The sequence below is a fragment of the Trachypithecus francoisi genome, unplaced genomic scaffold (assembly GCF_009764315.1).
Source record: "Trachypithecus francoisi isolate TF-2019V2 unplaced genomic scaffold, Tfra_2.0 Lachesis_group20, whole genome shotgun sequence".
NCBI lineage: Eukaryota > Metazoa > Chordata > Mammalia > Primates > Cercopithecidae > Trachypithecus > Trachypithecus francoisi.
Genome location: NW_022681466.1, coordinates 36,797,517 through 36,821,518, shown reverse-complemented (window position 1 = coordinate 36,821,518; position 24,002 = coordinate 36,797,517). Strand labels below are relative to the sequence as shown.

The following is a 24,002-nucleotide window of genomic DNA, read 5'->3' as shown; positions in this document are numbered from 1 at the left end:
CCAACCTGCATAAAGTGGAGGGTGGACAAATTAACAACCCCCAACCCCCCCCAACCTACCAGATGCCTAAAGTATATGGCACATATTTGGATTTAAAAAATGTGGTGGAGGGATGGGTTTGTTGAATAACTTGATTTGCCCTATAGTGTCATTTTATGCTAACCAATGGAATTTTGAAGAATGCTCCCAAAGGCAATGGATTTTTTGCATACAATTCACTGGATAGCACTTTTGTTTTGTTTTTTGTCTTAGTTAATGTTGAGCCATTATTCCTGGCTGCTGTTAGGTTCAATTGTCTCTTCAGGCTACTCCCCATGGTTGATAATAAAACCATTATGAGAATAGGGCAGTCATCCAAAGCCTAGGGCTTGCTGTCCACAAGCTGAAAGCTCTGGCAGGGAAAATGGTAGCTTGGGATTAGGGAACAGGAAGGGGCAGCTAAACTTTGAGGTTCTAACATTTATATCCTCCTTCTGAATTGAATCGGGGATATATATACACACACATGCACACATACACATATATTCATGTATTTATATATATCTATACACCCAATTCTTTTTTTGTTTTTTTGAGACAGAGTCTCAACCTGTCACGCAGGTTGGAGTGCAGTGGTGTGATCTCAGCTCACTGCAACCTCCCCCTCCTAAGTTCAAGCCATTCTCCTGCCTCAGCCTCCTGAGTAGCTGGGATTACAGGTGTGCACCACCATACCCAGTTAATTTTTATATGTTTAGTAGAGACTGTTTTTTTTTTTTTTTTTTTTTTGAGACGGAGTTTCGCTCTGTGGCCCAGGCTGGAGTGCAGTGGCCAGATCTCAGCTCACTGCAAGCTCCACCTCCCAGGTTTACGCCATTCTCCTGCCTCAGCCTCCCGAGTAGCTGGGACTACAGGCGCCCGCCACCTCGCCCGGCTAGTTTTTTTTTTGTATTTTTTAGTAGAGACGGGGTTTCACCGTGTTAGCCAGGATGGTCTCGATCTCCTGACCTCGTGATCCACCCATCTCGGCCTCCCAAAGTGCTGGGATTACAGGCTTGAGCCACCGCGCCCGGCCGAGACTGGTTTTAACCATGTTGGCCAGGCTGGTCTTGAACTCCTGACCTCAGGTGATCCACCCACTTCGGCCTTCCAAAGTGCTGGGATTACAGGTGTGAGCCACTGTGCCCGGCAAATTTCTTTTCTTTTCTTTTCTTTTCTTTTTTTTAACTGTATTTTCTCCCAGTCTTGATCCATATTTGTTTCCACTTATGAAATGTAGCATACATACCCTTTTATGTTCTGTTTTTTTGGTGGGGAGTCTCTTTACGTTGCCCATGCTAGTCTCGAACTCCTAGGCTCAAAAGATCCTCCTGCCTTGGCCTCCCAAAGTGCTGAAAATACAAGTGTAAGCCACCATGCCCAGCTGGTTTTTTAATTTTCTTTGTGTGTGTGTGACAGAGTTTCACTCGTGTTGCCCAGGCTGGAGTGTAGTGCCACGATCTCAGTTCACTACAACATCTGCCTCCCAGGTTCAAGCGATTCTCCTGCCTCAGCCTCCTGAGTGGCTGGGATTACAGGCGCCCGCCACCACACCCGGCTAATTTTTGTATTTTTAGCAGAGACGGGATTTCACCATGTTGGCCAGGCTGGTCTCAAACTCCTGACCTCAGGTGATCTGCCTGCCTCAGCCTCCCAAAGTGCTGGGATTACAGACGAGCCACTGTGCCTGGTCTGATTTTTAAAATTTTTATGTATTTATTTGTTTTTATTTTTATTTTGAGACGGAGTCTTGTTCTGTCACCCAGGCTGGAGTGCAGTGGCACAATCTAAGATCACTGCAACCTCCGCCTCCTGGGTTCAAGCAATTCTACTGCCTCAGCCTCCTGAGTAGCTGGGGCTACAGGTGTGCCCTACCACGCCCAGCTAATTTTTGTATTTTTAGTAGACACACGGTTTCACCATGTTGGCCAGGCTAGTCTCAAACTCCTGACCTCAGGTGATCTGCCCACCTCCGCCTCCCAAAGTGCTGGGATTACAGGTATGAGCCACCGTGCCTGGCTTCTGTTTTTTTTTGTTTGTTTGTTTGCTTTGTTTTTACTATTAACTTTTCCTTTTTTGTGTTCTATTGCATCTTCTCAGAATTGTGTTCTGTCACCAAAAGCAGTTTCAACAAAAGCAAAAACTGACTAATGGGATCTAATTAAACTAAAGAGCTTCTGCACAGCAAAATAAATTATCAATAGAGTAAACACAACCTACAGAATGGGAGAAAATTTTTGCAAACTATGCATCCTACAAAGGTCTAATATCCAGCATCTATAAGGAACTTAAACAAATTTACAAGATAAAAAAAAAAATTAAGCTATCAAAGGACATGAACAGACACTTTTTCAAAAGAAAACATACATGCAACAAATAAGCATATGAAAAAAAGCTCAACATCCCTGGTCATTAAAGAAATGCAAATCAAAACCATAATGAGATACCACTTCACACCAGTCAGAATGATGATTATTAAAAAGTCAAAAAATAATAAATGCTGGCAAGGTTGCACAGAAAAAGAAACACTTCTACCCTGTTTGTGGGAGTGTACATTAGTTCAACCATGGTGAAAAGCAGTGTAGTGAATCCTCAAAGAGCTAAAAACACAACTGCCATTCAACCCAGCAATTCTGTTACTGGATGTATACCCAAAGGAATATAAATCGTTCTACCATAAAGACACACACACTCGTATGTTTATTACAGCACTATTCACAATCACTTCCAAATGGAATTAACCTAAATGCCCATCAATGGTGGACTGGATAAAGAAAATGTGGTACATATCCATCATGGAATACTATGCAGCCATAAAAAATAATGAGAGCATGTTCTTTGCAGGAACATTGATGGAGCTGAAGGCTATTATCCTTAGAAAACTAACATAGGAACAGAAAACCAAATATTGCATGTTCTCACTTATAAGTGGGAGCTAAATGATGAGAAAACATGAACACGTAGAGGGGAACAACATACACTGGGGCCTACCGGAGGGTGGAGGGTGGGAGAAGAAAGAGGATCAGGAAAAATAACTAATGGGTACTAGGCCTAATACCTGGGTAACAAAATAATCTGTGCAACAAACCCGCATGACATGGGTTTATCTATATAACAAACCTGCACATGTACCCTTGAACTCAAGGTTAAAAATAAAGAATTATTATTATTATTATTATTATTATTATTATTAGTTTGAGTCAGAGTCTTGCTCTGTTGCTCTGGCTGGAGTGCAGGGGCATGGTCTTGGCTCACTGCAACCTCTGCCTCCCGGGTTTAAGTGATTCTCCTGCCTCAGCCTCCTGAGTAGTTGGGATTACAGGCATGCACCACCACACCCAGTTAATTTTTGTATTTTCAGTAGAGACGGGGTTTTCCCATGTTGGCCAGGCTGTTCTCAAACTTCTGACCTCAGGTGACCCACCCATCTCAGCCTCTTAAACTGCTGGAATTATAGGCATGAGCCACCACACCTGGCAGAATTATGTTGTTTTTAAACTTAGCATTATATAATGTTTTTAATAATGTTATTTAGTCCTTATGAGTAGATTTTTTAAAAAGACTCTTTCCTGGACGCGTGCAGTGGCTCACACCTGTAATCCTAGCACTTTGGGAGGCCGAGGCAGGCGGATCACCTGAGGTCGGGAGTTTGAGATCAGCCTTACCAACATAGAGAAACACTGTCTGTACTAAAAATACAACATTAGCCGGACGTGGTGGCACATGCCTGTAATCCCAGCTGCTTGGGAGACTGAGGCAGGAGAATCGCTTGAAGCTGGGAGTCAGAGGTTGCAGTGAGCCGAGATCACCCCATTGCTCCAGCCGGGGCAATAAGAACAAAACTCTGTCTCAAAACAAAACAAAACAAAATACCTCTTTCCTGACTGTAAAAGTAAAGCATATCTGTAATTTTAAAAAATACAGATAATATGGCCGGGCGCGGTGGCTCAAGCCTGTAATCCCAGCACTTTGGGAGGCCGAGACGGGCGGATCACAAGGTCAGGAGATCGAGACCATCCTGGCTAATACGGTGAAACCCCGTCTCTACTAAAGAATATAAAAAACTAGCCGGGCGACGAGGCGGGCGCCTGTAGTCCCAGCTACTTGGGAGGCGGAGGCAGGAGAATGGCGTGAACCTGGGAGGCGGAGCTTGCAGTGAGCTGAGATCCTGCCATTGCACTCCAGCCTGGGCGACAGAGTCAGACTCCGTCTCAAAAAAAAAAAAAAAAAAAAAAAAAATACAGATAATATGTGAATAAAGTGAAAAATTACCTTGGATATTTTGAAGTGTATCCTTCAAGACTTTTTTCTATGCATATATAAATATATATGTACAAAAATGGAATCATACCATACATGGTTTTAGTTTCTGTTTTCCATGTCAATAAATATATAGCGGCATATTTAATGTTTTTATGAATATACCATGATTTATATATTCTATTAGTGACGTTGCAATTGTTTCCAAATTGTCACTATTGTAACAGTCCTTATCTTCTCTCCTTAGGACTAATTCCTATAAGTAGAATTGATGCGTCACAGAGCATGCACATTTAAACACTTTTAAATACATTGTTTACCAATCTCACTGCCAGTAGAAACGTATATAAAGGTTCCTTTCCCCTTGCTCTTGCCAATATAATTATCCTTCTTAACACTCACAAAATAATCCAGAATTAATGCTCAGAAAATAGACCTTCCATTTTGGAGGCGGATAAGTGGAAGGTGTATTTTTTCCCTTACAAAAAGAAAAAAAAAAGACGTTAGCTGAACATCCTGGCATAGAGGACAAGTGAAAAAGTTTCGGGACTCAAAGGTGCTCCTCCAAAGCCCCGGGCCTCCGGGCTACCCCTACTTGAAGCCGCTATGACCCTGTCCCGTGCCCGGGGTGGCCGCTGGGTGGCGAGGGGAGGCCCGGGCCGACGGCGGTCCCACCGCACTGTCGCGAAGGAAGGCGAAGAACAGGGCCACACTGAGTGCGGACAACTGGGCCGCGGGCCCAGAGGACACGAAGGAAGGTCCGGGAGAAGAAATTCCAAGTTTCAGGGAAGAAAAGGTGGCTCGAGATGGGAAACTGTGGCGGCAACGGTCTCTCATTGCCAGGACCCCTCCGTGTGCCGCCCAGGGACACCAGGGGGCGCTGCTGCCGCGCCAGGGGCCAGGGTCCTGAGGTCCCTTGAGCACCTCCTGGCCCTGCCCGGCCGACTCAGGCTACACCCGGACTCTGCCCACCGTGTTTCCGCGTCGGCTTCGGGTCGCTGGTGGGCTCGCGGGTGGGAAGAGCCGGGGTGGCAGGACTTTCGCCGACACCCCGCGCCCCGCGTGGTGGCTGCGCACACTAGGCCGGCGACGGGACTGCCCGCGTCTCAGCCCCTCCTCTGTGAAGCGAGACCGCTGGGGTACCTGCCCCAGGGGAGGCCGCGGGGAGGGTTACAGAGCCCGTAGGCACTGGCGGGGATCTTTATACACCCTCAAAACACATCCCACCCAGTACTCAGCACCCCGCACCCAACACCCAGCACCGAGGGCTTCTTATTAACAATTTCCTGGAGGCCGCAGGGGCAGTGAGTGCTCACTGTGTCCCTTCTCCCTTTCAGCGCTCCCTAGGCCTCTGTGCCAAATCAGAAAACAATCTTACAAACTGTGCTTCCCCTTGGGGAGCCCCCACCACGGCGTAACCCAGCAGGCAGGAATGGCACACGTGCAGGAAAATGAGTTCAAAAGCCTTACCAGGTGGTGTCAGAATCAACAGCATCTGACAGTACCCTTGGGAGAAGGGGCGCCAGCCTCTCCTGGCCAGCTGTGCGCTCTGCCAAAGTCCTCGCTCGACCCCGCACATCTTGCTCCGTTCCCTAGTCCAGATCCCAGCTGGAGGAGCCAGCTGCAGCCACCCCTAAGAATGAGAGGATGGGAGTGGGGTGGGGGGCTGGGCTCTGTGTTGGCAGTTGCCATGGCTTTGCTCCGAGTTCTGGAGCCAATCTGCCCACTCCCTGAGACGGCCAGGTCACAGAAGCAGAAGGTCAGAAGCCAGAGGGGACGTGGGGAGTGCCACCCTAGAGCCTACTGGCACACCTGCTGAGATGGAGGCCTCAGATGGGCAAGGGGGTGACAAGCCACTAGAGAAGGTGAAGTGGGGTGTGAGGGAGGGAGGGAAGGAGCGTCCCGGAGGGGCTGGTTTTGGAAAGTAGAGAACATGAAATTCAGGAAAGAAGAGAAGAACAATGGTAGGGTACCTGAGATAGCAAGAGGCCTAAAGCACAAGAATGTTCATTCATTCAGAAGTTTATGCTTGACCTGTGTTCCTGGCAATATGATGGGGAAGAGGTCGCCTCTCATTGTTGGTTATTAAGACTTGAGAGTATGTGTGTGTATACACATGGTCTGTGTGTGGTAGTGTGGTGTGTGTGCTGTGTTTGGGAAGTTGATCGGCCAGAGTCCTGTCTCCAGGACCTGGAGGAGCCTGTGTCCCATCTCCTCTCCATACACCTCCCTCCCTTTCCTGGGCCTTTCCTTTCCGAGTGGTCTGGACAGGTTCTTCCTTGTTCTCCCCCATCACAGAGCAGAATTCATACTTTTCTGAGAAGCTGTTGAAAGGTGGCAAATCCAGTTCTGACGTCCGGTGTTATTTCACAGTCACTTTGCTGCTACTCATTTTCAGCTTCCTTTTTTCTTTTTCCTTTTTTTTTTTTTTTTGAGATGGTGTCTCACTCTGTCACCTAGGCTGAACTGCAGTGGCATGATCTTGGCCCACTGCAACCTCTGCCCCCTGGGTTGGAGCAATTTCTCCTGCCTCAGCCTCCTGAGTAGCTGGGATTACAGGGATGTGCCACCACACCCAGCTAAGTTTTGTATTTTTGGTAGAGACAGGGTTTTGCCATGTTGGCCTGGGTGGTCTTGAACTCCTGACCTCAGGTAATCCACCCATCTCGGCCTCCCAAAGTGCTGGGATTACAGGTGTGAGCCACTGCACCCAGTTTTGCTCCGTCACCCCGGCTGGAGTGCAGTGGCTCCGTCTCAGCTCACTGCAACCTCCGCTTCCTGGGTTCCAGCAATTCTCCTGCCCCAGCCTCCCAAGTAGATGAGATTACAGGCATGCACCACCACACTTAGCTGATTTTTTTGTATTTTTGGTAGAAATTGGGTTTTGCCATGCTGGCCAGGCTGGTCTTGAACTTCTGGGCTCAAGCAATCCACCCACCTCAGTCTCCTAAAGCGTTGGGATTACAGGCGTGAGTCACTGTGCCTGGCCTAATTTTCAGCTTTCTTTGCCCCACTGTCATGGTCAAAGGTTCTTTCTTGTCATCACCATCATTCACTTTTTCTGAATGGTCATTGGATGCATGGTTTATTAGTCCATTTTGCATTCCTAAATACCTGAGGCTAGGCAATTTATAAAGAAAAGAGGTTGATTTGGCTCACAGTTCTGCAGGCTGTACACGAAGCATGGTGCCAGCATCTGCTTCTGGTGAGGGCCTCAGGAAGTTTACAAGCATGGCAGAAGATGAAGGGGGAGCAAGCTTGTCATATGGTGAGAGAGCAAGCAAGAGAGAGAGGAGGACCTTTCAGACTCATGTTACCAACCAGCTCTCACATGAACTGACAGAGTGAGAACTTACTTAATTAGGGCAGGAAGGGCACCAAGCCCATTCATGAAGGATCCACCCCCATGACCCAAACACCTCCCACTGGACCCCACCTCCAACACTGGGGATTACGTTTCAACATGAGATTTGGAGGGGACACACATTCAAACCATATCACGGGACATGATGCTAGGGGCTAGGGATGCAAAGAAGTGGGCCCACTCTGATGCAATCAGTAAACATTTGCCAAGTGACTGAGTAAATAAATCCCTGTTCATTCCCCCAAGGAGTTGCTTAAATCTTTTGATGCCTCATTGTTCTAATCTGTGACCAGGGTTAATGATATTGAAACTGTCCCTAGAAACTTTATAAAATTAATCAGGAAAAAAGAGGGGAAAAATGAAAATTAACTGAACTTGCAGCCCATTCAGCATCAATCACGAGGTCAGCCTGCTCTCTGATGCACCTCCTTGGAGTTCTTTGGTGCCTGTTTCCTTAGATTCTGTAGACGCAGCTGGGTGCGGTGGCTCACTGTAATCCTAGCACTTTGGGAGCCAAGGTGGGTGGATCACTTGAGTTCAGGAGTTCGAGACCAGCCTGGCCAACATGGTCTCTACTAAAAATACAAAATTAGCCAGGCGTGGTGGTGCACGCCTGTAATCCCAGCTACTCAGGAGGCTGAGGCAGGAGAATCACTTGAACCCGGCAGGCAGAGGTTGCAGTGAGCAGAGATCATACCACTGCACTCCAGCCTGGGTGATAGAGTGAATTTAAAAAAAAAAAAAAAAAAAAAAAGGCCAGGCACGGTGGCTTACGCCTGTAATCCCAGAACTTTGGGAGGCCGAGGTGGGTGGATCACGAGGTCAGGAGATTGAGACTATCCTGGCTAACACGGTGAAAACCTGTCTCTACTAAAAACACAAAAAATTAACTGGGCCTGGTGGCACGTGCCTGTAGTCCCAGCTTACTTGGGAGGCTGAGGCAGAAGAATCACTTGAACCTGGCAGGTGGAGGTTGCAGGGAGCCGAGATCAGGCCACTGCACTCCAGCCTAGGTGACAGAGCGAGACTCCATCTCAAAAAAAAAAGACTACCCAGCCGGGCGCGGTGGCTCAAGCCTGTAATCCCAGCACTTTGGGAGGCCGAGACGGGCGGATCACGAGGTCAGGAGATCGAGACCATCCTGGCTAACACGGTGAAACCCCGTCTCTACTAAAAAATACAAAAAACTAGCCGGGCGACGTGGCGGGCGCCTGTAGTCCCAGCTACTCGGGAGGCTGAGGCAGGAGAATGGCGTAAACCCAGGAGGCGGGGCTTGCAGTGAGCTGAGATCCGGCCATTGCACTCCAGCCTGGGCGACAGAGCCAGACTCCGTCTCAAAAAAAAAAGACTACCCGAGCGCAGTGGCTCACGCCTGTAATTCCAGCACTTTGGGAGGCCCAGGCGGGCGGATCTTGAGGTCAGGAGATCAAGACCATCCTGGCTAACATGGTGAAACCTTGTCTCTACTAAAAATACAAAAAAATTAGCCAGGTTTGGTGGCGGGCACCTGTAGTCCCAGCTACTCAGGAGGCTGAGGCAGGAATGGCGTGAACCCGGGAGGTGGAGGTTGCATTGAGCTGAGATGGCGCCACTGCACTCCAGCCTGGGCAACAGAGTGAGACTCCATCTCAAAAAAAAAAAAAAAAAAAAAGAATTCCATAGACATTGTTACAAGATGGTATTTCCTTAACTGCTCTGTAGATAACAGCTCGAACATTATGAAGCATTGAGTTTTCTCTTTAAAATGTTATTTCAGGTTCTACATATCACTCAAACTACAGATAGATGGCAGGGGGTCTAAAGAACCCCTCAAAAACCTGGTTCACCAGAGAATGCAGTTTCCACATCCACATAATTTCATCCCCCTGACCCTGACCAATCAATGACCACAGATTTTTCAATCCCTCCTCCTCCATGATCTCCTTAAAAACCCCAGTCCAGAACTCCTTGGGAAGATAGATTTGAGGGACTCCTTCCATCTCCTCACTGAGCACCCAGCGATCAATAAACTCTTTCTCAGAGTGACATGATCTCGGCTCACTGCAACCTTCACCTCCTGGGCACAAGCAATCCTCCCACCTTGGCCTCCTGGGTAGCTGGGACCATAGGTGCACACCACCGTGCCCAGCCAATTTTTATATTTTTTGTAGAGACCAGGTCTCACTATATTGTCTAGACTGGTCTGCTGCAACTTTTGCTGTCTCTATATATTGGACTGTGAGTGTCCAGCAGGCATTTAAACCTGTTGGTCCTCAACATCTAACCTGACAGTTTGTGGGAGGATAAAGTGAGTTAATGTTTACCAAGTGCTTTGTAAAGTTACCTAGTAGAATATGCTATGATTATTATAAAAGAAAGAGGTGGAATATTCTAGGTTTTCTAAGCAGAGATTTTCAGAGATAGGTTTCTTTGCCCAAGGCTCACTCACATCCATGCTGGGTCAAGAAGGTCAGAGGGCAGCAGAAAAGGGCTTTGGCTGCCATTTGGGTCAGTCCCTGCCCAGCACTGCCCCCAGGAGTAACGGTCCAAGCCCCCGGCTTAGTGCCCCCTGCCTCTTCCCAGGTGACAAATGTGCCATGCCTGGAGACAAGCTCCAGTACCAGCCCTGCCAGAGACTCGCTCATGCGCCATGCCAAGGGCCTGGATCAGGACACCTTCAAAATTGTGAGTAAAGAGCCAGCCTGGAACCCTGTCCCCTTTTCCCCATTGGTCAGGAGGCCTGAGTCAGGAAATGACAAGCCTCAGACCCACAGCGCATTGCCCCCTTGTCTTACTCTTGGGAAGGACTTTTGGTGAGACGTGCACCGGAGCCACCTCCCAAAACACGCAGCACTGGGCCACTCAGGGCTGTGGCCAAACATGCAGCACTGGGCCACTCAGGGCTGTGGTATCTGCTGGATACCTGGGACTGCCCATCTGCCTCTTCTTTTCTCCCATGGCCCCTCACCTCACCTGTTGCCTCCTCACCTCACCTGTTGCCTCCTCACCTCACCTGTTGCCTCCTCAGTGTAAAGAATATCTAAGACCACTGAAGAAGTTCCTGCGAAAGTTGCACCTGCCCAGGGACCTTCCCCAGAAGAAGAAGCTGAAGTACATGAAGCAGAGCCTTGTGGTCCTAGGGGACCACATCAACAACTTTCTGCAGCATTACTGCCAAGCCTGGGAAATCAAACACTGGAGAAAGTAAGGCAGTCTCTTTGCTCTGCTCCCCATACCTACTCCTGGGCAACCCCCTCTTCATTCAAGGAGATACCTTAGTTGATCCCCCAGTCCTTCATCTTTATGTGGAGGAGTCAGGAGCCTGGTGGGGTGGAGAGAGCTCCTAGTCACTCAGGACAGCCCCGATTGCACCTTGTCTCTGACTGAACAACTGCGTGCAGGTGCTCAACACCAGGATAGGATATTCAAGTTTGGGCAAATCCCACCCCTCCATTCCCCCAACCCCAAACCCCAAAGAGGTATGTGGTCCATATTCCCCTGGGTGGGTCCTGACCCTGAGACAAATGCTGGAGGGAGGAAGCATGTACTCTACCTCCCCAGCCTGAGGTCTCCCCCTTTGCAGGATGCTCTGGCGGTTCGTCTCCCTCTTCTCAGAGCTGGAAGCAAAGCAGCTTTGCCGACTTTACAAGTACACCAAGAGCAACCAGCTGGCCAAGTTCCTGGTGAGGCATGAGACCTTCTGCCCGGGCACAGCTGAGGGTTGGTTGGTGTGTCCTTAGACTTGGGGGGAGGCCTGGGACTGACACACCCAGAGCCCCTCTGGTTCTTCCCAGGGCTCACTGCCAGGGCAAGACTCTGCTGCTCGACCTTTACCGCTGCCCTGGGCAGAGTGGGCTGAAAAGGCCGAGGCTTACCATCAAGTTCTCCATATGTATTTGATACAGGGACAGGCAAGCCCCCAAACTGGGGCTCAGCCGGGGAAAGTTCTTGGTTTTGCCCAGAAGATAATTTAAGGGTGAGCTGATGGTATTAAATAGTAAGTTTATGGAAGCGGCCGTGTAGGGTAGCAGCACAGGCACTGCTCCTTGCGGAGCAGGGCTACCCTACGGGCAGTGTGCCCAGAGTAGCAGAACAGGGGCAGTTCTGTGCTCATATTTATCCCCACTTTTAATTACATGCAAATTATGGGACGGTTATTTGGAATTTACCAGAAAAAGGGTGGTACTTCTGGGTTGTTGCCATGGAAAGGAGTTGCAACTTCCAAGTGTTGCTATGGTAATAGTAAACTGACATAGCATTGGTAGGCGTGTCTTAGGAAGAGGTGCTTACACCCCTTCCCTGTTTCAGCTAGTCTTTTTTTGAGATGGAGTCTTACTCTGTCATCCAGGCTGGAGTGCAGTGGTGTGATCTTGGCTCACTGCAACCTTCGCCTCCTGGGTTCAAGTGATTCTCCTGCCACAGCCTCTCAAGTAGCTGGGATTACAGGTGCATGCCACTGTGCCTGACTAATGTTTGTATTTTTAGTAGAAACGAGGTTTCACCACGTTGGCCAGGCTGGTCTCGAACTCCTGACCTCAGGTGATCTGCCCGCCTCAGCCTCCCAAACCGTTGGGATTACAGGAGTGAGCCACCACGCCCAGCCTACCACTCTTCATGTTGTATGGGCTATAGGTTTTGCCAAATTTATGATGACATGTATCTACCATTACAGTACAATACAGAAGAGTGCCATGGTCCTAAAACCCCTGTGCTCCACCTATTTGTCCTTGCCCTCCTGCCCCCACTCCCCTGACAACCACTGATCTTAGGTTCACTGTCTCTGTAGTTTTGCTGTCTCCGAATGTCATATCGTTGGTGTCATACAATATGTAGCCTTTTCAGATTCGTATCAATGAAATTTTCATACTAGGTTTCATTAGAATCCATTGGTTTCAGGGGGTCCATGAGGTCAAAATATTGCAGGGACTCCTGGGGGTTTGCAGAGCACACTTTGAGAACCACTGGTCCAGAATAATAATCATAGATAAAGCAGTTGTAAAGGCATTCTACGTGCCAGGCACTTTATGTTCCTTCAAGTAACATTCAAAAGTAACTCTAAGTGGTAATTAGGATTATTGTCCACAGCGTGTAAAAGAGGATCCCAAATACAGGGAAGTAAGTTAATTTGTCACAGTCTTTATAGCAAGTAGGAAGGAAGAGGCAGGGTTCAGCCTCCATCTGTCTGGGATGAGAACCGTGACCTAACTGTGCCCTCCTTTCACCACTCTCGCCATGCAGCCCTAACCAGGTCCTCTCCCTCTCTGCAACTGATTCTTCCTCTGACCATGTAATGATTGGATCATTTCAAAGATTTCTCTTCTTAATAAGAGGAGCTGCCACTTTACTGATTTCTAGATTTCTGGATTTCATTGGCCTGAATTTTTTTTTTTCTTTTCGAGACAGAGTTTCGCTCTTGTCCCCTAGGCTGGAGTGCAATGGCAAGATTTTGGCTCACTGCAACCTCCACCTCCGGTTCAAGCAATTCTCCTACCTCAGCCTCCTGAGTGGCAGGGATTACAGGCATGCACCATCATGCCCGGCTAATTTTTGTATTTTTAGTAAAGATGGGGTTTCACCATGTTGGCCAGGCTGGTCTCGAACTCCTGACCTCAAGTGATCTGCCCTCCTTAGCCTCCTAAAGTGCTAGGACTATAGGCATGAGCCACCACACCGGGCAGAAAAATTTATGTATATATAGTCTTTGAATTTTACTTTCAAAATTCAGGCTGTTAATTTATTTCATTTTTAAAATTTTTACTTTTTTTTAAACAGACTCAAAGCTTACAAAGGCTCCCAATTTTTTTTTTTTTTTTTTGAGACAGAGTCTTGCTCTGTCTCCCAGGCTGAAGTGTAGTGGCGTGATCTCAGCTCACTAGCTCACTGCAACCTCCGCCTTCAGGGTTCAAGGGATTCTCCTGCCTCAGCTAACCAAGTAAGGCTCCCAATTTAGTTTTTGCTAAGTTAGGTCTTTTAAACAAATATCATTTCATTGCAAAAAAACCAGTAAGACACTGCAATTCCAAAAAGAGATGGAAGACATGATCTCAAAATAAAGGACGACCCAGGAAGACATCACTGGCAGCCTCCCTCCACGTCCCCACAGTCCTTTCTCTCCCACATCTGTGATTCCTACCCCATCCTTTTGGTTAGCAAGTGTGAGGGGCAGACAGACCTCAGTATTTCTCAACAAATGCGGGGCCGGGACTCTAAAGTTCAGGTCCCCCTCTTCTCAACACTCTCCTTAACATGGAGGCTCCATGGCAGGTGGCATTCTGCGCCTCTGATGCCCCGGAGAGATCCTTGCTGGCCGACCAGGAAGACAGTCTGCCAAAGCTCTGCGATGCCTGGGGGCTGCACGGCAACATCAGCGGTGTGAAGGAGCGGCTGTCTAAGATGCAGGCCCTGGGTCAAGGGAGGCCCCTGCCCAGGGAGCCAAGATCCCAGGATCATGTCAAGAGAGGTAATGCCCATTTGGTGTTGGGGTGATGCCTGGGCCCAGGGGTTTGTGAGTGGTGTCTGGGTGTTCCCCAAGAGTAGACTCAAGCAGCCAGGAGCCTCTGCCCCGAGCCTGACAAGTTCCTCTTCCCTCCTTTCCATCTTCTCTTCATCCTGCATTTTCCTTTCTGTCCATCTTTTCTTCTCCTTCTCTACTTTCTATTCTCTTTTTAGTCCCCCTCTTCCCCAGGTGTGCTCATTATAGAAAGGTTTTTGTTTTATTTTATTATTTATTTATTTTATTTATTTTATTTTTTCCAGGTGGAGTTTCGCTCTGTCACCCAGGCTGGAGTGCAATGGCGCTATCTCGGCTCACTGCAACCTCTGCCTTCTGGGTTCAAGCGATTCTCCTGCCTCAGCATCCCCTGCAGCTGGGATTATAGGTGCCCACCACCATGCCTGGCTAATTTTTGTACTTTTAGTAAAGACAGGGTTTCACTGTGTTGCCCAAGCTGGTCTTGAACTCCTGAGCTCACACAATCCACCCGCCTCAGCCTCCCAAAGTGCTAGGATTACAGGCATGAGCCACCGTGCCCAGCCTCTTTTATTTTATTATTATTATTTTTAGGGGTTTTTGTTTTGTTTTGTTTTTTGAGATGGAGCCTCACTCTGTCGCCCAGGCTGGAGTGCAGTGGTGCAATCTTAGCTCACTGCAACCTCCGCCTCCCGGGTTCAGGTGATTATCCCGCCTCAGCCTCCCCAGTAGCTGGGATTACAGGTGTACACCACCATGCCCAGCTTTTGTATTTTTAGTAGAGATGGGGGTATTGCCATGTTGGCCAGGCTGATCTCAAACTCCTGGCCTCAAGTAATCTGCCCACCTCGACCTCCCAAAGTGCTGGGATTACAGGTGTGAGCCACTGTGCCCGGACCATGCCAGTTTAAGTTGAGGATGTAAACAGACAAGAGAATGAAGACCAGTCTGTAACAAAGATGCTCTGGGCCAAGCAGTCCATGACTCAGATGAGGAAAGTGAGCTCTGGGCTTCTGGACTGGCTTCTCTCTGTACCAGGGGCTTTGTATCTGTTAATTTCACTCAACCTCTTTAGCATCCTGATGAGTTAGATGTTACTATCTCCCTTTTACAAACAGCTGTCTGAGGCCACTGGGCAAAGGATGTGTCAAACGAGACAGGTTGCTTGAAGGAGGTAAATTTGGGACAGGCTTTAAAGAAAGGGATAAGGATATGGATGAAGGAAAGGAGGGAAGTGGGAATAAAGTGCAGAGGTGAGGGGCAATGAGTAGACAGCCTGGGCTTGGTGGTGAATGGAAGAGGATTGGAGAAGTGCACGGAGGGAAGTAACAGGAAAAATTTTTTGATGATGGGTTTCATGCAGTTATTAAAAATTAATAACATTTTTATTAGTATAAATATAAACATAGAGAAAATTTTATTATGCAGATAAGCAAAAATAAGGAAATATAAACATCACACTGTCATCACCACTATTAACACTTTCCAGATCTTTTTTATGTATATATGTGTGTGTGTGTGTGTATATATATATACACATAAAACAGATATATATATTTTGAGATGGAGTCTTGCTCTGTCGCCAGACTGGAGTAGTGGTGACATCTCGGCTCACTGCAACCCCTGCCTCCCGGGTTCAAGCGATTCTCCTGCCTCAGCCTCCCGAGTACCTGGGACTACAGGGGTGTACCACAATGCCCAGCTAATTTTTGTATTTTTATTAGAGATGGGGTTTCACCATGTTGGCCAGGATTGTCTCAATCTCTTGACCTCATGATCCTCCTGCCTCAGTCTCCCGAAGTGCTGGGATCACAGGTGTGAGCCACTGCGCCCAGCCATAAATATATATTTTTTATTTTTTTTTTGAGATGGAATTTTGCTCTTGTTGACCAGGCTGGAGTGTAATGGCATGATCTTGGCTCACTGCAACCTCCGCCTCCCGGGTTCAAGCGATTCTCCTGCCTCAGCTTCCCAAGTAGCTGGGATTGCAGGCATGCGCCACCACGCCTGGCTAATTTTGTGCTTCTAGTAGAGTCAGGGGTTTCACCATGTTGGTCAGGCTGGTCTTGAACTCCTGACCTCAAGTGATCCACCCACCTTGGTCTCCCAAAGTGCTGAGATTACAGGCCTGAGCCACCATGCCTGGCCTAAATATATATATTTTATTTTATTTTATTTTAATTTTTTTTTTTTTTTTTTTTTTTTTTTTTTTTTTGAGACGGAGTCTTGCTCTGCCGCCCAGGCTGGAGTGCAGTGGCCGGCTCTCAGCTCACTGCAAGCTCCGCCTCCCGGGTTCACGCCATTCTCCTGTCTCAGCCTCCCGAGTAGCTGGGACTACAGGCGCCCGCCTCATCGCCCGGCTAGTTTTTTGTATTTTTTTAGTAGAGACGGGGTTTCACCGTATTAGCCAGGATGGTCTCGATCTCCTGACCTCGTGATCCGCCCGTCTCAGCCTCCCAAAGTGCTAGGATTACAGGCTTGAGCCACCGCGCCCGGCCAATATATATATTTTAAATGAAATGAGATCATGCTCTACATGCAATTTTGATTTGGAGTTGCTTTTCTTTTTTTTGAGATGGAGTCTCACTCTGTTACCCAGGCTAGAGTGTAATGGCATCATCTCGGCTCACTGCAACCTCTGCTTCCCGAGTTCAAGTGATTCTCTTGCCTCAGCCTCCTGAGTAGCTGGGATTACAGGCACGCCCCACCACGCCATGCTAATTTTTGTATTTTTAGTAGAAACGAGATTTCACCATGTTGGTCAGGCTGGTCTCAATGGAGTTGCTTTTTTTAAGTTAATGGTATCAACCTATCTTTTTCTTTCTCTCTCTCTTTTTTTTTTTTTTTTTTTTTTGGTGTGTGACAGGATTTTTCAGTCCTCGCACCCAGGCTGGAGTGCCGTGGCTTGATCTCAGTTCACTGCAACCTCCACCTCCTAGGTTCAAGTGATTCTCTTGCATCAGCCTCCTAAGTAGCTGGGACTACAGATGCACACCACCATGTCTGGGTAATTTTTGTGTTTTTTGTAGAGATGGAGTTTTGCCGTGTTGTCCAGCCTGCTCTGGGACACCTGGGCTCAAGCAATCCACCTGCCTCTGCCTCTCAAAGTGCAGGGATTACAGGCATGAGCCACCAAGCCTGGCCCTGTATCAACATTTCTATGTCAACATTTTCATTTCATCTAATAATTGGACTAAATACTCCATATTCAAATTTTCCCTACAGCCAGAGAACGTTTGCACTGGCTTCTCAAACCATGCATTTCACCTGGTCATGTCTTTGGTTTAAATTTTTAAACCTAAGAAAGTCCTTTTTTTTTTTTTTTTTTTTTTTTTGGACGGGGTCTGGCTCTGTCGCCCAGGCTGGAGTGCGGTGGCCGGATCTCAGCTCACTGCAAGCTCCGCCTCCCGGGTTTACGCCATTCTCCTGCCTCCGCCTCCCAAGTAGCTGGGACTACAGGCGCCCGCCTCGTCGCCCGCTAGTTTTTTGTATTCTTTAGTAGAGACGGGGTTTCACCGTATTAGCCAGGGTGGTCTCGATCTCCTGAGCTTGTGATCCGCCCGTCTCGGCCTCCCAAAGTGCTGGGATTACAGGCTTGAGCCACCGCGCCCGGCCTTTTTTTTTTTTTTTTTTTTTTGAGATAAAGTCTTGCTCTGTCACCCAGGCTGGAATGCCATAGCATGATCTCAGCTCACTGCAGTCTCTGCCAGGTTCAAGCGATTCTTCTGCCTCAGCCTCCTGAGTGGCTGGGACTACAGGCACATGCTACCATGACCAGCTAAGTTTTGTATTTTTAGTAGAGATGGGGTCAGGTTGGTCTCGAGCTCCTGACCTCAAATGATCCACCTGCCTCAGCCCCCCAAAGTGCTGGGATTACAGGCTTGAGCCAACGTGCCTGGCTGTTTTTTTTTTTTTTTTTTTTTTTTTTTTTACATTCCTGACCTGTTGAAAAGATGAGGCTTCTATTCAGCAGAATGTTCTCCTTCCTGATTTATTCCCTGTTGCTTCCTTTTGACATCTTTTAGCTTGTTCCTCTAGAAACAGGACTTGAAAGTCTTCATGGGTTCAAATTAAACGTGTTTTTGGCTAGAGGCTACATAAGAGATGAGGTTATGCTCTTCCCATTACTACCTGACAAAGCACAGAATATCTCGTGGACCCACCGGGAATGGGCTAAGATTAGTCACTGAGTCTGTCCTTGCAATGAAAATAACCTATGTGGTATTTCTTTGGCACTATGTTAATAAAGTCAGTTATTTTATTTTTTATTTATTTATTTTTTTGAGACAGAGTCTCACTCTGTGGCCCAGGCTGAAGTGCAGTTGTGCAATCTCAGCTCACAGTAACCTCAGCCTCCCCGGTTCAAGTGATTCTCCCACCTCAGCCTCCCGAGTAGTTAAGATTACAGGCATGTGCCACCATGCCCGGCTAATTTTTGTATTTTTAGTAGAGATGGGAGTTTCACCATGTTGGCCAGGCTGGTCTCGAACTCCTGACCTCAAGTGATTCATCCACCTCAGCTTCCCAAAGTGCTGGCATTACAGGCATGAGCCACCATGCCTGGCCATAAAGTTAGGTCTTAATTAAAACTTGGCAATAGGGTTTGCAAACAGTACTGGGAATTGGATCATGAGGCCTAGGAGAGGAGTAAGGAAGAATCAGAGGTTGGAGCCAGAGGTCAAGGAAACTTGGGTCTTGCCCTGACTCTTCCCCTAACTTGCTGTAAGACTTTGGGCGGGTCATCCCCTTACCCTGGACCTGGGTGACAGTCCTCATCTGTAAATTGGGGACAATGCCATCTCTCTACAGGGTTTCTGTGAGAAAAGACTAAGTGATATAGGTGGGAAGTAAGATAAGATTTTGCTATTCTTCCTCTCTGCCCCTACAACACCCCCCATGTATTACAGACTGAAATTCTTACTGTTTGTGATGTCACTGTGACTGCCTCTGACCTCCTCTTTTTCAGATTCTTTAAGGGAGCTTTCCCAAAAATCAAAACTCAAGAGAAGGAGAATAAAGGAAGCCCCAGAAACTCCAGAGACTGACCCATAAGAAGACCAGCTGGGACAAAGGGCCAGCTTGCCCTGGCTCTCAGAGCATGGGGAATGGAGACCAAAAAGGGAAAAGAATTGTCCTTATCAAAAGGATTCTCAGGTCTTAATTAGGAATAAATGAGGTGGGAAATAAACATTCTTATGACAGTTCTACCTCACTTGACCAACAGCCATCATTCATACATTTTTAATTTGTTTGAAAAATATTTGCCAGCCACCTTCTAAGTGGCAGGTGCCCCACATATGCACAGATGAATAAGATGTGGTCACTTTGTCGAGGACCATCACAGTCTGGTGGAGCAGACAGACATAGAAAAGACACAACAGCAGGTGACTGGGGCAGGCCTTGGGGGAGTTAACAAAGGAGCTGGGTGTTTGCCAGGGGAGTGCACAGATAGGGAGGGAGGGAGCCTGGGGTCAGCATGGCAAGCCTGGCAGCCTGCCTGCATCATCTGGACTTCATTTAGTGGGTAGCTTGGGATGGGCAGTGGCAAGGGATGTGTCAAGCAGTGGAATGAATGGGTGTGACTAGGGTATTGGGGAGATGTTCTGGTGACTGTGAACAAAGTGCATGGTAGTGAACAAGGCTAGAGGCAGGAGACCAAACAGGAAACAACACTGATGGTCTTAGCTAACATGATGGCTCGAGCCAGCAGTCACAAAACCACAGCCTGTGCACTAAAGTAAGGCTACCGATGTGTTTTGTTTGTCCCTGGTCATGTTCTACTTGTTTAAAACACTTTAAGGCTGGGCATGGTGCCTCATGCCTGTAATCCCAGCACTTTGGGAGGCTGAGGTGGAAGATCGTTTGAGCTCAGGAGTTCCAGACTAGCCAGGGCGATATGGTAAAACTCCATCTCTACAAAAAAAATTAGCTGTTCATAGTGACAGGCACCTGTAGTCCCAGCTACTTGGGAGGCTAAGGTGGGAGAGTTGATTGAATCCATGTGTTAGTCTTTTCTCCCACTGCTAATAAAGACATACCTGAGACTGGGTACTTTATAAAAGAAAGAGGTTTAATTGACTCAGTTCCACATGGCTGGGGAGGCCTCACAATCATGGCAGAAGGCAAATGAGGAGTAAAGTCACATCTTACGTGGCAGCAGGCAAGAGAGTGTGTACAGGAGAACTCCCCTTTATGAAACCATCAGATCTCATGAGACTTATGAGAACAGCATGGAAAGAAACTCACCCTCATGATTCAGTTACCTTCCACTGGGTCCCTCCCACAACAAGTGGGTATTATTACAATTAGAGGTGAAATTTGGGTGGGGACACAGAGCCAAACCATACCATTCCACCCTGACCCTTCCCAAATCTCATGTCCTCACATTTCAAAACCAATCATGCATTCACAAAAGTTCCCCAAAGTCTTAATTCATTTCAGCATTAACCAAAAGTTCAAGTCTAAAGTCTCATCTGAGACAAGGCAAGTCCGTTCTACCTATGAACCTGTAAAATCAAAAGCCAAGTTAGTTACTTCCGAGATACAATGGAGGTACAGGCATTGGGTAAATTCACCCATTCCAAATGGGAGAAATTGGGCAAAATGAAAAGACTACAGGTCCCATGCAAGTCCAAAATCCAGCAGGGCAGTCAAATATTAAAGTTCCAAAAAGATCTCTTTTGAACTCCATGTCTCACATCAAGGTCATGCTGATGCAACAGGTAGGTTCCCATGGCCTTGGGCAGCTCTGGCCCTATGCCTTTGCAGGATACAGCTCCACTCCTGGCTGCTTTCACAGGCATTGAGTGTCTGCCGCTTTTCCTGGCACATGGTGAGCTGTTGGTGGATCTACCATTCTGGGGTCTGGAGGGCAGTGGGCCTCATCTGACAGCTCCATCAGGCAGTGCCCCAGTGGGAACTCTGTGTGGAGTCTTCCCACCTTACATTTTCCTTCCGTACTGCCCAAGCAGAGGTTCTCCATGAGGGCTCCACTCCTGCAGCATACCTCTACCTGGACATTCAAGCATTTCCATACATCCTCTGAAATCTAAGTGGAGGTTCCCAAACCTCAATTCTTGACTTCTGTGCATCCACAGGCTCAACACCATGTGGAAGCTGCAAGGCTTGGGGCTTGCACCTTCTGAAGCTATGGCCCAAGCTGTACCCTTTTAGCCACGCTGGAGCAGCTGGGCTCTAGGGCGCCAAATCCTGAGGCTGCACATAGCAGGAGAGCCCGGGACCTGGCCCAGGAAAACATTTTTTCCCTCCTAGACCTCTGGGCCTGTGATGGGAGGCATTTCCAAGAAGGTCTCTGACATGCCCTGGAGACATTTTCCCCCATTGTCTTGAGGATTAGCATTTGGCTCCTCCTTACTTATGCCAATTTCTGCTGCAGCTTGAATTTCTCCCCAGAAAATGAGTTTTTATTTTTCTATCACATCATCAGGCTGCAAATTTTGTGAACTTTTTTTTTCCAAGCCAAATTGTATCCAGCTTTATTAAAGATACTTTCCATAAACAATCATGGTGTTTCAGGAAGGACATGGGCAGACAATCATTAACAGTATACAATAACTTTCAAACTCCTGGGATTCTTCAATGGACTACCAAAAAGAAAGTCACTATAAAACTCAATGAAGTCTTCATCTGATGCTCTGAACAGGGAAAGTTTAGAGTGAGGGTTGATGCTTCACATTCAGCATGTTGTTTAACAGCTTTTCACAAGCCGACCCTGACTTTCAGGAAGTGAAATGAAAATGGCAGAATTTATCTGAAGATTCACAATCTAGAAATGGAACCACTGCTCTTTTGACAGGTGCCATCTCAGTGGCATCACTGGAAAGTCCAGATTGTCTGACACACTGGTAACCAATGACTAGGGGGTCAGGTCCCAACAGATGTCTGGGCTTAAGGCAGTTAAGTCTATGCTGAAAGGTGGAAAGGGAGACGAGGACATAAAAACAAATTTGTTTTTCCATACCACAAGGCTTTTGTGCCAAGGTAGCCATGTGTGTCAAAAGCAGGGAATCCCTCTTCCTGGGAGCTAAAAAGGAAGTCTCTCAAAAATAGAAGTTAAAGGTGTTTACCCCACATCAATCCAGCTTCTGAGACATTCTATTAGTGACATATGCCCCTTCCCCCAAAAACAACAATGAAGTGTTCTGTGTGCTAACAGCATAGCTTAAAAAAAAAAAAAAAAAAAGTAAAATAAAATTCTGCATTTTTATAAAACTTGATAAAAAATAGTATTTCAAACTGTATAGTCACCAGATGTACACACAGTTATCAAAAATACACACACTTCACTTGGCATCTCCAGCACCTTCCGCTTTCTGTGCCTGGTCTGTTTTGGCGTCTCCATTTTCTGCGTTATTCCCCTCCTTGCCAGCATCAGCTTTTCCCTTCTTCCCTTTGGGTAGCTTCTTTCCCTTCTTTACAGGGGCCTTTTTATGCTTGGGCTCCGGCTTTGGAAAAGCAGGTTTAGCAGACAAGCTCGCGGATCTTCTCTGTGGTTCGTCCTTCATCTTGACTTTATCTTCTTTAACATCCCCTTCAGCCTTTCTCTTGGGCATGGTGGCGGCGACGATGGCATCGGGACTAGGCACTGGGCGCAGGATGCAGCGGCGCGGGGTTTGGTCGGTCCGGGGATCGTTCTCGTCTCTTCTTCCTCCAAACTTTGTGAACTTTTGTCATTTCCAGGAGGGAAAGTAGGTCCAATCATTCTCCAAAAACGCAAATGACATATTCTCCAGGGCTCTGCCTGAGGCAGCGGCATTTAGGGTGCAGGGGTGCCCTGAAGCAGGAGAGGCCAGGGCAGATGGGTGTGACTCTTCTCCCTCCCTCCCTCGATTTGTGTTCAGAAGTGAGTATCTTCATAGACTTACAATGCTAAACTGAATATCAATCTAGTCTCGAAGAAGGAGTTCAGGGAAGCTTGAATGGGGGAAGCGGCCATTTCTTTCTTCCTTATCGTCACCGCCTCCTAGAAGTGACAAGATAAGACGGCCAAGGCATAGGCCTGGGGCCAGCCTGGCTTGGTTAGACCCTGACAGTTTTGTCAAAGCAGGGAGGATTTCAGAGAGACAGGAAGTCGGGCAGGAGGGTGTCCATGATGACTACGGGCTTTCCAATGTTTTCTACTCCTGAGAGATTTCACTGACAAGTGAAATGTGGCTGACTGTTTTGGTAACAGTCCAAAATACTAAGTGTCCCCAGTAGGCAAGGCAGCACTGCCACCTAGAGGAATTGTGAGACACTACAGCCTTGTTCTTCCAACCAACGTGTGCAAACCAGCGTGTACAAAAGATGAAGAGGAGAGAAGGGGGCCAGGGGTTCGCTTATCAACTTTGAGAACCAATCGGGACGCCTAAAGGCAAAAATGGACAACAAGTGAGGCTTGGTTTTGAAGCTTTCTTTTTTATTTTTATTTTTTCCTTAGATGGAGTCTCACTCTGTCACCCAGGCTGGAGTGCAACGGTGCAGTCTGGTCTCACTGCAACCTCCGCCTCTCGGATTCAAACGATTCTCCTGCCTCAGCCTTCCAAGTAGCTGGGCTTACAGGAGCGTGCCACTATGCCTGGCTAATTTTTTTTGTATTTTCAGTAGAGAAGGGGTTTCACCATGTTGTCCAGGCTGGTCTCAAACTCCGCTGGCCTCCACCTACCAAAGTGCTGGGATTATAAGAGTGAGCCACCACACCCGGCCAATTATTATATTTCTTGTTTATTAACTGTCTTCTCCCTTAGAATGTAAGTTCCACAAGGTTAGAGATTTTTGTCTGTCCTGTTCATTGCTGTATCCAAAGCAATTACAATAGTATTCAGCATATAATAGGTACTTAGCAAACTTTTAATGAATGAACGAACCCAAAACAGAGAATTCTGACCAACCACCTCCTCGTTCAGAGGGGAA

General features: G+C 47.5%; 2 protein-coding genes across 3 annotated transcripts; one reads left to right on the top strand and one right to left on the bottom strand.

The window, feature by feature from the left end:
- The first annotated feature begins 5,978 nt into the window (after window positions 1-5,978).
- Window positions 5,979-19,300, top strand: CUNH17orf64 (chromosome unknown C17orf64 homolog). 2 transcript variants are annotated; one of them, XM_033183777.1, is made up of 6 exons: window positions 5,979-6,037; window positions 10,205-10,306; window positions 10,650-10,825; window positions 11,205-11,304; window positions 13,886-14,081; window positions 19,057-19,300. In XM_033183777.1, the coding sequence occupies exons 2-6, from the start codon at window positions 10,265-10,267 to the stop codon at window positions 19,140-19,142; spliced, it is 600 nt and encodes a 199-aa protein (XP_033039668.1). In that variant the 5' UTR covers window positions 5,979-6,037; window positions 10,205-10,264; the 3' UTR covers window positions 19,143-19,300. The 2 variants fall into 2 exon arrangements, with proteins under 2 accessions (XP_033039668.1, XP_033039669.1); XM_033183778.1 differs by having other exon boundaries at window positions 5,995-6,143.
- Window positions 19,301-20,632: 1,332 nt separating this feature from the next.
- Window positions 20,633-23,518, bottom strand: LOC117066505 (non-histone chromosomal protein HMG-17-like). The gene has a single exon (XM_033181916.1). It carries the CDS (start codon window positions 22,661-22,663, stop codon window positions 22,394-22,396), a length of 270 nt encoding a protein of 89 aa, XP_033037807.1. The 5' UTR covers window positions 22,664-23,518; the 3' UTR covers window positions 20,633-22,393.
- Between the last annotated feature and the right edge of the window lie 484 nt (window positions 23,519-24,002).

Bases quoted from the DNA above. Each gene is read 5' to 3' on its own strand.
- CUNH17orf64 (XM_033183778.1), top strand. From the start codon at position 6,099: ATGGAGGCCTCAGATGGGCAAGGGGGTGACAAGCCACTAGAGAAG. The intron at 6,144-10,204 runs GTGAAGTGGGGT...GCCTCTTCCCAG, and splicing joins GTGACAAGCCACTAGAGAAG to GTGACAAATGTGCCATGCCT. The intron at 10,307-10,649 runs GTGAGTAAAGAG...TTGCCTCCTCAG, and splicing joins ATCAGGACACCTTCAAAATT to TGTAAAGAATATCTAAGACC.
- LOC117066505 (XM_033181916.1), bottom strand. From the start codon at position 22,663: ATGCCCAAGAGAAAGGCTGAAGGGGATGTTAAAGAAGATAAAGTCAAG.